The 13,691-nt window shown below is 41.8% G+C and overlaps 1 protein-coding gene across 3 annotated transcripts in view; it reads right to left on the bottom strand.

The window, feature by feature from the left end:
- Positions 1-3,012: 3,012 nt before the first annotated feature.
- The window catches only part of SRGAP3 (SLIT-ROBO Rho GTPase activating protein 3), a 268,236-nt gene continuing 257,557 nt past the window's right edge, over positions 3,013-13,691 (bottom strand). For 2 of the 3 annotated variants that reach the window (XM_074198657.1, XM_074198655.1), the window contains one exon: positions 3,013-10,560. In XM_074198657.1, the coding sequence (XP_074054758.1) occupies positions 10,144-10,560 (417 nt within the window). In that variant the 3' untranslated portion in view covers positions 3,013-10,143. The remainder of the gene's footprint in view (positions 10,561-13,691) is intronic. The other variant, XM_074198656.1, reaches the window with a different exon arrangement.

Below are 13,691 nucleotides of genomic sequence, written 5' to 3'. Positions count from 1 at the left end.
CCTGACTGTAAAATATCCCCTTCTCTCCCAATTTCCCAGCTTCTATTGCTTTCATTTACTCTGTGAATACTTTCAATCTACCCAGTAATTTTCATGTGATCTCACCTATTCAAAGTGAGTTCCTTGAGATCAGAGGCTGGTTTTTTTTTGTTTTGTTTTTGCCTTTCTTTTAACACAGTGCCTGCTGAGAGGTAAGTATTTCACAAATGCCTGTTGACTGGTTTATTGTAAAATGAAATGCTTGGATTTAGATAATCCCTATGGTCCCTTCTATATTCCATTATCTTATAAATATTTTAACACTCCATTTCTAAATGAGATATTTTATTTGTTAAAAATAATATAATCTTTGATGACAAATTTTCCTCCCCAAAAGAGTGAAATGCTTTGGTTCAGAGGAAAGAACATTGGGATAAGGGTGAAGTAACTTGGGTTTTAATTCTGACCCTACTTACTGCTCTTTCATGTTATAATCTTGACTGTGAGTCAGTTGTGCTGAGATATGAAGAACTTTCCTTTAAATCAGGAATTCTTAACCTTTTTTTGTGTGCAGTATGGGTCTCTTTAACAGTCTGTGAAACCTAAAATAAATCCCTTCTCAGAATAAATACATAAAATAAAATATATGTTGGATTACAAAAGATACCAATTATGTTGAAATACAGTTACCAAAAGTATTTTTTTTAAACCAAGTTCACAGACTCAGATAAGAAGCCCTGCTCCAGATTAAAAGGTTAGAAGATGAGCTGGTCTTCCGATGCAAGACTGCACGTCTCTGGCTCATATTCAAGGACTTTTTCATCTTGGCAGGATCTGCCAAGGGTGTCTTGTTCCATTGGCACAGACTTCCATATCCATGGTCACCTCCATGCTGGGATGAAATATCAGAGAAGGATTTTTGCAGAAGAAATCATGCGTTTTTCTTATAACTAATATTACAGGCACCACTTTTCATTTCCAAACAGTTTCTCCTGTTTCTTTAAGTCCTACTTAAGATTTAGGGCTGGAAAAGATCAGACTCATGGAAGAGTTGCTTGAAATCCATGTGGCAGGGTTGTGAAGTTGTAGGAAGAGCATGGAGCTTTTTCAATCAGAAAATCTGGCTCTGCTACTTGCTACCTGTAAAACCCTGGACAAGTCAAGCTGGGTAAATATGTCCAAAACCTAATCTGGAGAAGTCTATTTTTTTTTTGGTTCAACCTATGATTTCATTAATAAGGAAGGCTTAGGAAGATCCCCTTTCTATCTAGGCAGTCTGGAAATCACTGTAAAACTTGGGACATTGTTTGTGATATGGAGAGATTAATTTGACTTAATCATAAAACCAGGATTCCCCAATAACAGGCTCCCTGTCTCTTATTTTTTTTTTTTCTTAAGATTTCAAAGACCAATGATTTTTACTGATTTCACTGGCATGAAGGCCTCTCCCTGCTGGTGCAAATCATAGCTCTTCTGGCCTTTAGTCAATGATGTTCATAACTTATTATGACTGGAAAAGAATCCATCTCCTGGTGGTCAACCCTTTGTGATGTGCCTTAGCTCCTTGGCATAGAAATCAAAGTGTAGGCAAAGCATTGAAATTTCGATATGGCAGAGTGGATAAAATGTGGGGTTTAGAGTCAGGATGACCCAAGTTCATTTCCTAGCTGCATGACTGGCGAAGTCATTGATTTGGTCCCCCAAAGACTGTAAGTCCATTGAGAGGAGGGATAGCTTTATTTTCCTTCTTTCCATTCCTGGTATCTAGAAACAAAGCTTTGTACGTAGTAGGTGTTTAATAAACACTTGAACTGAAACTTGTCCTCAGTTTCATTATCCTTTGGTTCAGAATGAAAGTTCATTGATTTAGGGGAACTTCCAGAGAAGAAACTCTCTTTATCCCTGCAGATCAGCAACTTATCTCTAAGTAGACTTATAGAATAGTCTTGGACGTTGAGACCGGCCCCTGGTCTCACTGCCAATCTATGTCAGAGTAAGGATTGGATTTTCCCAATTTAGAGACCAGTTCTCTATCCATTTTAGCATGTTGCCTATCATCTTTTTCTTCAAAGTAAGGATGATAATAGTCATCTTGCTTACTTAAAGGCTCACAAATTTAGAGTTGGAAAGGACTTCAAAGATTGAATGCAGGTTTCTTTTTTATAATTAAGTAAATTGAGGCTCACATTAAGTGGTTGTGCAACTAGTAAGTGTCTGAGGGGAAGTCTGAACCTGTGATTTTGTGACTCTAATCCCAATACTCTATCCATCAGCCCACATTGCCTCTTCAGGGGGTTGTTATGAGGAAAAATGTTTTTAACCTTTAACGCATTACAGAAATCCATATCCATATTTATAGCGCTGTCATTTCTATGCTTTTGTTTTTTTATGTTTTTTTGCAAGGCAAATGGGGTTAAGTGGCTTGCCCAAGGCCACACAGCTAGGTAATTATTAAGTGTCTGAGATCAGATTTGAACCCAGGTACTCCTGACTCTAGGGCTGGTGCTCTATCCACTACACCACCTAGCTGCCCCATTTCTATGTTTCTTAAAGGAGTCTTGTGAAATCAGTGAAATTGTTGGTCCTTAAAATATTGAGGCAATGTGGCAAAATGGATAGAAAGAGCCTGTTGGAGGTGAGTAAGACCTGGGTTTGTGATCTCAGGCAACTTTTCCAAAATTTTAAGTTTTTAGAAAGACTTCCAGACTACCTAGATAGAGAGAGGTTCTTCCTCATTCTTCCCTACTAGTGAAATCATAAGTTGGAACAAAAAAAAATTAGACTTTTAAAGGTTAGGCTTTGGACATATTTATAAAAACAGAACTATAACCAACTCCTAAGAGGAGTGAGGACAACCTTTAAAGAGGCTGTTAGGAAGAATAGCCTCTGATCCCACACTAAGCCCACCCTTAGAAGTCTTTTTTTGTGAAATAAAACAAAACAAAACAACAAAACACTGGGCTGGAGGGACCCTAGGTAGCAATCCCATGCTTCTACTCTTTTGCCTTTTAATTTAAAAGTTGAAACCCCAGTTCTTTGCTTAGACTTTGGCTTTGGTAGATTAATTCTAGCAGGGTCTTACATTGGGTCTGCATCCTCTCTTCAAGGATGCCTCCAACCATCTGAGTCCCCAGGACTCTGATTGGGGTGGGGGTGGTGTCCTTGATCAAACAGCAGCTCAGTGGAGGTTCTGTCCCAGGTTTGGAGTCAGAGGTCATCAACTTACTACCTGTATGACCTTGGGCGAGTCCTTTAACTTCTCTGAGTCCCAGTTTTCTCATTTGTCAAATGAAGCAGTTAGATAGACTAAGAGATCTCTATATTCCCTCCCAGATTTTAGCTTATGATCCTAGAATCCACCCACAGGAATTCTGGGTCAGTCCAATCAAAGGCTAAATACACAGTCAAGCCTTGAGCATACCAGTGACTAGAACAGCCCCCAGAAGTGATTCTTCAGGGAATTATTGTCATTGAAAAATAGATGATAATAAATGATCTGAGTCTATTTTCTGTGTAACCTTAGTCAACTAGTCTTGCTGTTTCTGTATCTGTCTCTATCTCTCTTTTTTTGTGTTCATCCTCAGCACCTCAGGGTATCAACATAAAACGAGAGGATTGAATCTGATGGCCTGTTTCCTTCTGGTGATTCCCTATTGGATCATCCCTCCTAAGCCCCAACTTAAAACCCATTGATGAAAAGGAAATGACAGTGATCACTGGCAAAGTGGGTCTCTTGTCTATGACCATACATACATCCAACAAAGATGTGTTGTTGTTTTGTCCTGGATTCCATTTGTTTGGCCTTTGCTAGAAGGCTGTTATCCCCGGAATGGTCTAGAAGTTCAACCTAAGTTCTAACTGCAGTTTTCATTGCTAACCCACAGTCAGTCAACATAAATCCCCGGATGCCCAAAAGCTAACTACTTGCTAGCCACTAACATTTCATGATGGTAGGGGATTGGATCAATTCAAGATTGATACTGATAATGATTCACCCAGGGATGCCAAACTGATCATTCCCAAAATACCAATTTGACATCATCTTCCCATTCAAAACTCTTCAGTAGCTCTTCTTTTAAGCCACTTTGTATAGGTGGCCCCCCTCCTCCAAGCTTGAAATGCTCTCCTTCACTTCTTCCTCTAGGAGGAAACTAGCTGTCCCCATGGTTCAATTCAAGAGCGCTTTCCTTCCCCAAATTTCCTGTGTCCCCCAAATGATGTTTTGCATATGTCTTGAATATTTTTTTCCTAGATTTCCCCTGTAGAGCAAGTACTTCTCTAGAGAAAGGATTGTCTTTTGTCTTTGTATCTCTAGTACTTAGCACACTCAACATGCATATACCCGACAAGGATAGGCCATTAATAAATGATCAGTGGGCTGGTCCATTAAGCAAGACTACTCAAGACCAAAGCCAGTAATAGCAAAAACATCTCCCTTCTTCTTGTTCCCATTTCTCTCCCACCCTTGGGAAGCAAAGCTCCCCTCCAGGCAGCCCACCACCCCAAGCAATGCCTATTTAGACAATGGCAGAAAGCATCAGCAGCCAGTTTGAGAAAGTTATGCTGTTTTATTTCACAGGACGGCTCCACGTCAAACCAGCGGCTTGGGCACCATCAGTATGTGGGAGGGACAGAGGATCCAAACAGACAGTCTAAGTGAAGGACATTTGGTTGTATCATACAGAAACAATATCCAGAGGAACAATGATGATCATCGAAATGGGGAGGGGAGGGCACAGTTTCCCCGGGTTGCTTAGATTGGTTTGTATACAGTGAGATGGGGTTTGGGTGGGAACAGGTGAAGGGGATGGAGGGGAGACAAGAAATGCCAGCCACTGGAAAGTGATCAAAATTGTCTCTACTGTCAAACCATGTAAACTGTCACACTGCTAGGAGATAATAGAGTTCAAAATGTACAAAAATCTCTATCCAGGATATACTTTCAGTCTAAGAAAGGAAAAGTGCACTAATATTCTGGTTACAGAGAACAGTCACACTGGATATGGCTGGCATGGAAGAGATCAAAGGAAAAGAGGAATCAATTAATGTGTGGAGGGGGGGTTGGCAAGAATTGCCAAGCCAGCACCAAAGAGTGGGCTGCCTATTTCTGGAAAGAGCAACCTCAGGAAGCCTGTAAGAGGGGAAACCAGCAAGTCTCAGTTGTTACAGGAATGCCATTCATTCCTCCCTCCCCTCAACCTGGGTGAAGCCTTGGCACAGGTAGGAATTCCACTGGTTGCCCTGAAATTGGAAAATTCCAAATAATCCAGGAGAAATAGATGCTTCCATCTGAATCCAGGCTTAGGGTGTCTGAATTTTCTCTGCACAGCAGAAACTCAACTCATCATCAACCCCCTCCCCTTCCCTTTCCCCCATCCATACCAACCTTTATAGATCTAGGGCCCTTCTGGGTTTCTCAGGGACTAATTGTGAGGCAACCTAAGAGAGCAGAAGGAGCCTTGGCCTGGGAGGCGTGAACTCTGACACTTAACAGCTGTGGAACACCAGGCAAGTCACCTCCCCATTTAAACAGATGTTTCCTCATCTATAAAAAGAGAAAAATACTTGCACCACCTACCTCATGGGGTTGTTATGAGGGAAGCGCTTTATGAACCTTAAAGTGCTAAGTAAATTATTGTTCCTTGTTGGGGGAGAAAGGTAAATAAGTGGGGAAATGAGGAAGCAAAAGATTGGGGGTGGGGAAGGGGAAGACTGTGACATTTGTCCTTGGGGTCTGTCCTTTGGCCAGGTTCTACACTTTAAGTGCCAACATACCACCAAGTAGTAAGAAGGCCTCCACATTCATGCTTAAAAACATAAGAAAACCCAACAAGGCAACGCAACAAAACCAGTCAAGCAGCTGGTCCAAATAGCTCAAATAGCAGAGTTCCAGTTATCATCCTTCTGGCAGCCCATGTTCCTCTTTAGGTTATGCACTATGAGAAAAATATTTTGGAGATATTTATCAAATTGCTCCCTCACTTCCTAAAGGATCCAATTATTTCAGAGAGGGAAGGGACCTCAGACCCTTGTAAGCCATCCCCAAGCTGAAAAAGAACTCCCTCTTATAACTTGTCCAATAGGTACTTTGAGGCAATGTTCATTGTTCAAAGTTTTTGCTTTTAGGAAGTCTGAATGTGTTTTTCTGCCATTTCTACCCAATGTTCTTAGTTCTACTCTCTGAGACAGAAAAAAGTCAATCTTTCACATAACTATCCTCAAATATTTCAAAACAGATATGATTATGTCATTCTCCTCCCCTGCACCCATCCCCACTCCAAGTTTTCTCTTCTCCAGATTATTTAGTCCCTAGTTCCTTCAACCAGTCTTCATATGGCAAGGACTCAAAATCCTTTGCCATCTCGGTTAGCCTCCTCTGAACACTTTCTATTTCATCATCTTTTAAGCCATGATGTCAGAAAAATGCCTCATCTTTCCCCCCAACTCTTACTGTTCCATTTCTTGATTAAAAGGTCCCCTCCTCCCTTGAGAATTTAGCTCAATGAAAGGGGAAAAAAATTCGGGCGGCATTCACTTCCCATGCTCAGGATTCATGCCAATCTTGTATTCTGGGATTTTCTAAAGGCGCTTAAAGGTGAAAAAACATTCGCACTGAAAACAAGAAAAGGCAAGAATTTTATAGAGACCCACAGTTACTAAAGAGGAAAAAAAAAAGAAAAAAGAAGGGGTTGGGGTGGGAAGCACAATTTGATCTCAAGTCCCCAAGAAAGATTGGCAAATGATGGTCCTTTCTCCAGGACAACATGGGAAACTGGACCAGAAATTATATCTTTGGTCAGTTTTAAATGAATGTCTCACTGGTTCAACTTTAGAACAGACTGAGCACCTGCCCCCCCAGAAAGACAAAAGGCTTTGGCCTCAAGAATTCATCTAAGGGGAAACGAACAGAACAAACAACTCCAGAAATCCAGAGAACTAGTTGAGATCATCACAGTTTTCAACAACGCTTATGAACAAGTGTGTAAACACCACTTCCCCTTTTAAAATTGATTATACTGAGGACTATTAACTAATGACTACATTTCCCCCCACACACACACTGTACAGTGAAAGATTAGGTTTGTGGGGGGAGGGTTGTTTTGTTTTTATATTGATCTATCTACTAAGTGCAAAGATTTGGTGAGTGGCACTGGCTACCATTAATGTTTAGCCTTTTTTTATACAGTTTACATTTCAATAGTTACTCTTCTAGCATTTCAACGAATACAACAATATCGATCAGACCAGAACAGGCAAGGGTCGGGAAAATACGCGTTGTGAAACATGCATGGGTCCTGGTTGTTGAGAAAGTGAGAGCAAAAGGTCATGATGAATTCATCTTCCATTTGCTTCTGCCCGGCAGGTCAACATTTACCTTAATGGAAATGTCCATATGATACTTCTACCCAAGAGGGTGGCCTTTTCTGAGTGAGAAAATGTGAAATAATTCCATAGGAAGAAAACAGGGTACTGAAAAGGAAATTACTAAGGCTTTATCTATACCAGAGCCCAAGGCAAGGGTAAATTCAATGTGAAAAAATATAACTGGCAAAATTTGGAGGGTGGGGAAATTCATTCTGGTTGATTGGTGGAATTTTTCATTTTGGAACTATCTTGATGGTATGGGAATACTGAATTCGGACTTGTGACTTCTGGGCAGATGGGAAGAAGTCTTTAGTTCCTAAAAGGTGATACAACAGGCTGGCAAATAAGCAAAATTTACCAGTCTCTCTATTTTTTTTCCATAATGGGCAATTCTCTCTTATAGGAAGTTTTTTTTTTAAGAGAATACTAGGATACTTATTCCAGGGATTGTTCCATATAATAGACAGAGAGAACAGAATTTAGGAGGTAAGTGACCTCCATTTTTAGCCCTGGCTCTACTGTTAAGTAGCTATGTGACCTTGGACAAGGTCACTTATAACTTCATTACCCAAAAATGGCCATAATGGTCAAGCAAGGGATGGAGCCAGGTGATCTTGTCCTTCCTTTTATAATTAAGATAAAACCAGGAGTGGTCTTAGGCAAAATTGTGATGGATGTGAAACTTGTCTTTGGTTCCCCTTCCCACATATCCACTTTTCCCTTTTCTACAGCTCTTAGAACCATTTCTCTTTCCAGGTCCCAGATAATCTCATGAGCCCTGGCTCTTGCTGTCCGTCAGGAAAATGTCCCATTCGTTAACACTAAGACCTGAGGACTTTATGTGACATGCTTCATATGGGGAGGGGATACTGTTATATTTTCCAAAGGGCACAGGTCAATGCTTAATCAAAAGGAATGAATCCCTAATTGGAGAATTCCAAGGATCCTAGGAGATGTTCCTGGGAGGCCAGAAGGACTGAGGCAAAGGCTCTCTCTGATGCATCTAGTGAGCCCTGTGAGTAGCGTACCCTATTATTGATGCAAGATGACAACTGGCTCCTGGAGAGGCTGGCAAGAAAATTCCACCACCACCCACCCCCTAATAACAACAGGTTTCCAAGGGTGCTGCCCAGTTGGTGTTTGAGCAGAACTTCCCTGGCTCATCAGTACATGGAAATACTTAGAGACCTAAGGAAGGAGGGGTGTATTAAGACCTGGACAAGGTGAGCAGATGGATGGATATTCAAGATCTAAGTAGGAAGGGGGCTCAGATTCACCTGTATTCCCAATACCCTGTGGCTTTTGGCACATCCCTGGGGAAATGGATGCAAGAGACCCGAAGAGAAAAATAAAATGAACTAAGAGAAACACAGAGCATCCTGAACCCAGTCAGGAGAGAGAAGACTCGATCATCATACACTAAGAAATCATGCATCCCAGCTCCATCAGCACGTTTTCCCCCTCCCCAAAGGGAGGAAACAGAAAGCAATTCATTTGCATAAATTCCACCAGCTGTATTATACAGTACAGAAAGTGCAAACTCTTACCCCATCAGACTGGCTCCTGTCTGATCTGGTCAAATATGGCTCATGCGTTTCATGCAAGAGGGAGGACCCCAACCCAAGTTAGACTCTCGGGAATAACTGTGCAACTTGAAATAAACCAATGGAAACCAAAGCCTCCTTGCCTGTTTAGTCCCAATTTGACACGGTGATAATTAGTAAAAAAGAGAAAAAGGCAAATTAAGGATTTCCCAAACAGTCTAAGTTAAACCACTATAGTTATATCTATCGGTTTATTACTACTGCTCTGTTGGGTCTGGAAGTATTCAACACCACTTTATTCTCTTTTTTTTTTTCTTTTTTCTTTTTAAACACACACAACACTGTGCTACGTTTTGGCTTAGGTACTTATATTCCCCTTTTCTACACACAAATACAAGGGTTTGGTGGTCGGGGGTGGGGTGGGGTGGCACGTTCTTGTCTTCCATTCTTAGTATGCCATAATGGCAGATGGCTGACCCTCATCCCTCTTGTAGGTTACCAGAAGTCTTTCAAGGCTCTACATGAAAGATTCCCCAGCCACTGAGGAAAGCCTATTTACCAGTGGTGTTGCCATCTCCTTTCTGAGTAGATGGTTCTAGAAGTCACACCAGTCTCTTGAGACACCCATTGTCATGGAAGGGAAATCTCCAAGGTCAGTGCTCTATTGCTTCATGCACAGTTGCTGTGTATGCCCCCAAAATCTCCCAGAGAAGCCCCACAAATCCAACCAAACCACACTATGGGAGATGTTTAGTGGCACAGATCTGAGGTAAATCTAATTTTCATAAAAAGGAACATGATACTTTATACACTTGGTATGTGTGTTTCCATAGATAGTATATGTATATAGATGCATAAATATGTATATATGTACACACCCACAGACACATATCTATATATATATATATATAGAATAATTTTCAGTGACAATAAGCAGAATAAGCCTTTTTACACTTTGCTGAAATCTTATGAAAAGTTTCTGTTCAGATCACTTCGGTGTATGTACATATCCTATGCATATATATACACACACTCTATGTCTATCCATTTCTGTAGATAGATAAATACAGGTGGCAACCAAAACCATCAACTCAATGCTACACACATCTTTCCTGGTTAGGTTGTCTTTGGACCACTTTTCTTTTCCTAATACCAAAAGACATCCGCACCCTGGGGTTTGCCCTGGAAAGAAGTGGCCAACAACAGCAACGACTGGGGTTTCCTTCATTGGACGCTATTGGGTTGGGTTGTGGCCCTACATGGTCCCTGACTTGTCAGAGGAGCTATTGGGGAACATCTTTTCGGTGGGGGTCACCGCAGGGCTGCCCATCCCCGAGCTGCTACTGCTGCTAGATCGGTGCTGCACCACGGGGCGAATGGGCCTCATGGGTGGGGGGCGAAGCTGGGCACCTGCCAGCCGGGCAGACAGCGCAGGTTTGAACGTCGTCATCATCTCCGTGGTGGAGCTGCTGCTACGGCGCATGGCGGCATCTGGGTCTCGGATGACGATCGTGTGCAGGGGGCTGGCGGGTTCTGAGCTGATGGAGCCCAGGGGTGGGTTCTTCATGGGCTCTAGAGTGTCCAGGACCACATCTGGAGCCTGCTTGACCGTGTTTTGTCTTTCAAGCTCTCGAAGCTCATGGAGGGCCGTGCTCATGGTCTTCTCGATGTCCTATATGGGGGAAAGAAAACAAACCCATAAGCATCCCCTATTCTATGAAAGAGGCAATGCTGGAATAGTGAAATGGGGCACAGGACTAAGATCAGGAACCTCAAATTCCTATCCTGGTACTGCAACTGACCAAGCTGTGTGGCCCTGGGCAGTGACCTAACCTCTCTGGGCCTCAGATTTTTCATATGTATAATAGGGTGAATAATCTTCCTCTCCGCTCTTCCTCCCATCCCACTATCTCCCTTATAAGGGTACTTTGGAGATTAAAGTGCTTTGAAAAATTAAAATGTCTAGACTCTAGACAACATAAGGGATGATTCCCAATGTGAGACTACAAGTTCTGAAACCCAAACCCTCTTATCCAGGTTCACAACTTTGGTTCCTAAGATCTCTGACCCAGAACTGGAGAGGACCTTGGAGGCTATCTAGAATCAACCTGTCTTAAAGCATTGGAATTCCTCTACAACATAATTGGCAAGGGGTCTTCCAGCCTTGGTCCTTTCTAGATCTGCATGTATGATCCCTCTGGAGACAGGGAACTTCACTCCTTGGCAAGGCAGTGACTCTCCATTGTGGGACACCTCTCACTGTCATTAGGTATGTTGAGCTACAATTGGTGTCTCTACAGAGCTCCCAGGCCTGCCCTCTGGAGCTACACAAAATTAGTCTACTCTTCACATGACAGATCAGAAATAGGGACTGATCCAGAAATTTCACTGATATGGACAACTCACAGGAAAAGAAACTCACTCTCCTAATGCAGGTCAACATCTTCCCTGAAACTTGAGGGTCTTAGAAAGTTGCATCCAAATAGCAACCCTTCAGATATTCCTTGGTTTCCTTTCCATTCTTGTCTAAAGAAAATAACTGGGACTGGAACCTCAATTAAACATTTGACTTCCTGGAACCTGGACTTCGCCTACTGGAAAAACTTAATGACCCAAGGACCCCCGTCTTCTACTTGAATGGACCTTCTCCCTTCTAGGGAAAATGCCCAGGCTATCCATGTCTCTCTAGGCCCCACTCTTGACTACCTGGACTTTCTCTACCATGTTGCTGCCCAGGTACCTTTGCTTCCCCCTCTTCTTTTTTCCAGTTCCTTCCAATGTTATCTTTCCCCACTAGAATGTAAGATTCTAGATGATAGGATCTGTCTTTTTCCTTGCATTTGTATTTCTAGTTCATAGCATATTGTAAGTGCTTAAGAAATGTGGTATTCCTTTCAAATCTGAGATTATATAATTCTTAATCCATCTTGAAAAAATTTTCAGTAAGTTAAGTTCAGTAAGTAAAGACCTTCCATTCTCTTTTTTATATCCTGTTCCTTTTTTTTTTTTTTTTGGTTTTCCTCCTCCTTGCCCCTACACACTCTTCAATAGATGCCAGCTGTTGGCATTGTTTTCTATGGATACCCACAATCCCCACTGTGAGAACACACCAGTGTCTCCCCTCCCCATGAAAGGTTCCCACCTCCAAACCTTCCTCACCCAATTATCTGAAGCAAAACTTACCTGTCTGGTGTCCCATGTTTTCAAGACCTTGGTAGATGGCTAGTGCTAATTTAACAAATTAACTAGAACTAAAATGTTAATAGTTGGCAAAGGCTCAATGCTATTCCTTCTTTTAAAAAAAATCTGCATTTAAGGAAAGGCATAAACCTTGGGAGAAACTTAGGTAACACATTCCTTCTTCCTCATCTCATATCACTCAAATGCCTTCTGCCTCTCTCCTCCTTTATCCCTGTTTCACTTGAAGAGGTGGCCCTTGTCCATGCCAGGGCAAGCCCTTCTTCATGCAGAAATGATTCCACTCCATCTTGTCTTTTCCAGCTGATTGCTCCTTCTATCATTCCTGCTCTTTCACTATTATCCAGTCTCTCCATGTCTATTGTATGTTTTCCAATGCCTACAAATAAGCCTATGTCTCCTCTATCCTCGAAAAATCCATCACTTGATCGATCTATTCCTACTAATTATCATCTAATGTCTTTCCTCCCTTTTGTGGCTAAACTCTTTGAGATGGTTAGATATCTCTAACTTCTTTCCTCGAATTCTCTACTATCTGACTCCCGATCTCATCATTCAACTGAAACTTCTCTCCGAAGTTACCAAGAATCTCATAATTGCCAAATCGAATGGCCTTTTCTTTTTTTCTTTTTTAGGGTTTTGGGGTTAAGTGGCTCACCCAAGGCCACACAGCTAGGTAATTATTGACTGTCTGAGGCTGGATTTGAATTCAGGTACTCCTGACTCCAGGGCCGGTGCTCTATCCACTGTGCCACCTAGCCGCCCCGTAATGGCCTTTTCTTAATACTTATCTTCCTTGACCACTCTGAAGTCTTTGACGTTGTAGATCACCTACTTCTTCTTGATTCTCTCTGCTCTCTAGATTTTCACGACATTTGTCTGTTCTCCTCCTACCTATCAGACTGCTCCTTCTCATTCTCCATTGCTGATGCTCTTCATCCAGTTCATATCCACTTACCATGGATATCCTCCAAGGTTCTGTCCTGTTCTTCTTCTCCTCACCCTCTATATTATTTTGTTTGGTGATTTCATCGGCTTTCCTGGATTCAATTATCATCTCTATACTGTTAATTCTCAAATCTAATTATCTAGACCTGATCTCTTTCCTAACATCTAGTCTTGTATCTCCAACTGTCCAGCAGACATTTTAAACTAGATGTCCCATTAAATTCAACATGTTCAGAACTAAACTAATTTTCTTTTCTACAAAATCCTCCTCACTTTCTAATTTACCTATTTCTATCCTCTCAGTCACCCAGATTCCAAGTCTTGGATTCATCCTTAACTCTTCACTTCCTCTTACTCCTCAGATTCAATCTGTTGGCCAGCCCTGTCAATTTTACCTTCGTAACATTTCCTATGTGCACCTTCTTCTCCTCTCTGGCACTACCACTGGCATAGTATGGATCCTTATCACCTCACACCTGGACTATTCTAAATATCCTTCTAGTGGGTCTGCCTGCCTCATCTCTCCTGACTCCATCCCATCCTTTACTCAGTTGCTATATTGATCTTCCTAAAGCATAAGTCTGATCTTATTTTAATTGCACCCTGCCCCTTACGTAATAATAATAAGTCTTTCATAATCTGGTCCCTTCCTACCTT

Source organism: Macrotis lagotis, chromosome 8, assembly GCF_037893015.1.
Source record: "Macrotis lagotis isolate mMagLag1 chromosome 8, bilby.v1.9.chrom.fasta, whole genome shotgun sequence".
Taxonomy (NCBI): Eukaryota; Metazoa; Chordata; class Mammalia; order Peramelemorphia; family Peramelidae; genus Macrotis; species Macrotis lagotis.
The sequence above is the reverse complement of the archived record's forward strand: the minus strand, read 5'-3'. Positions and strand labels throughout refer to the sequence as shown.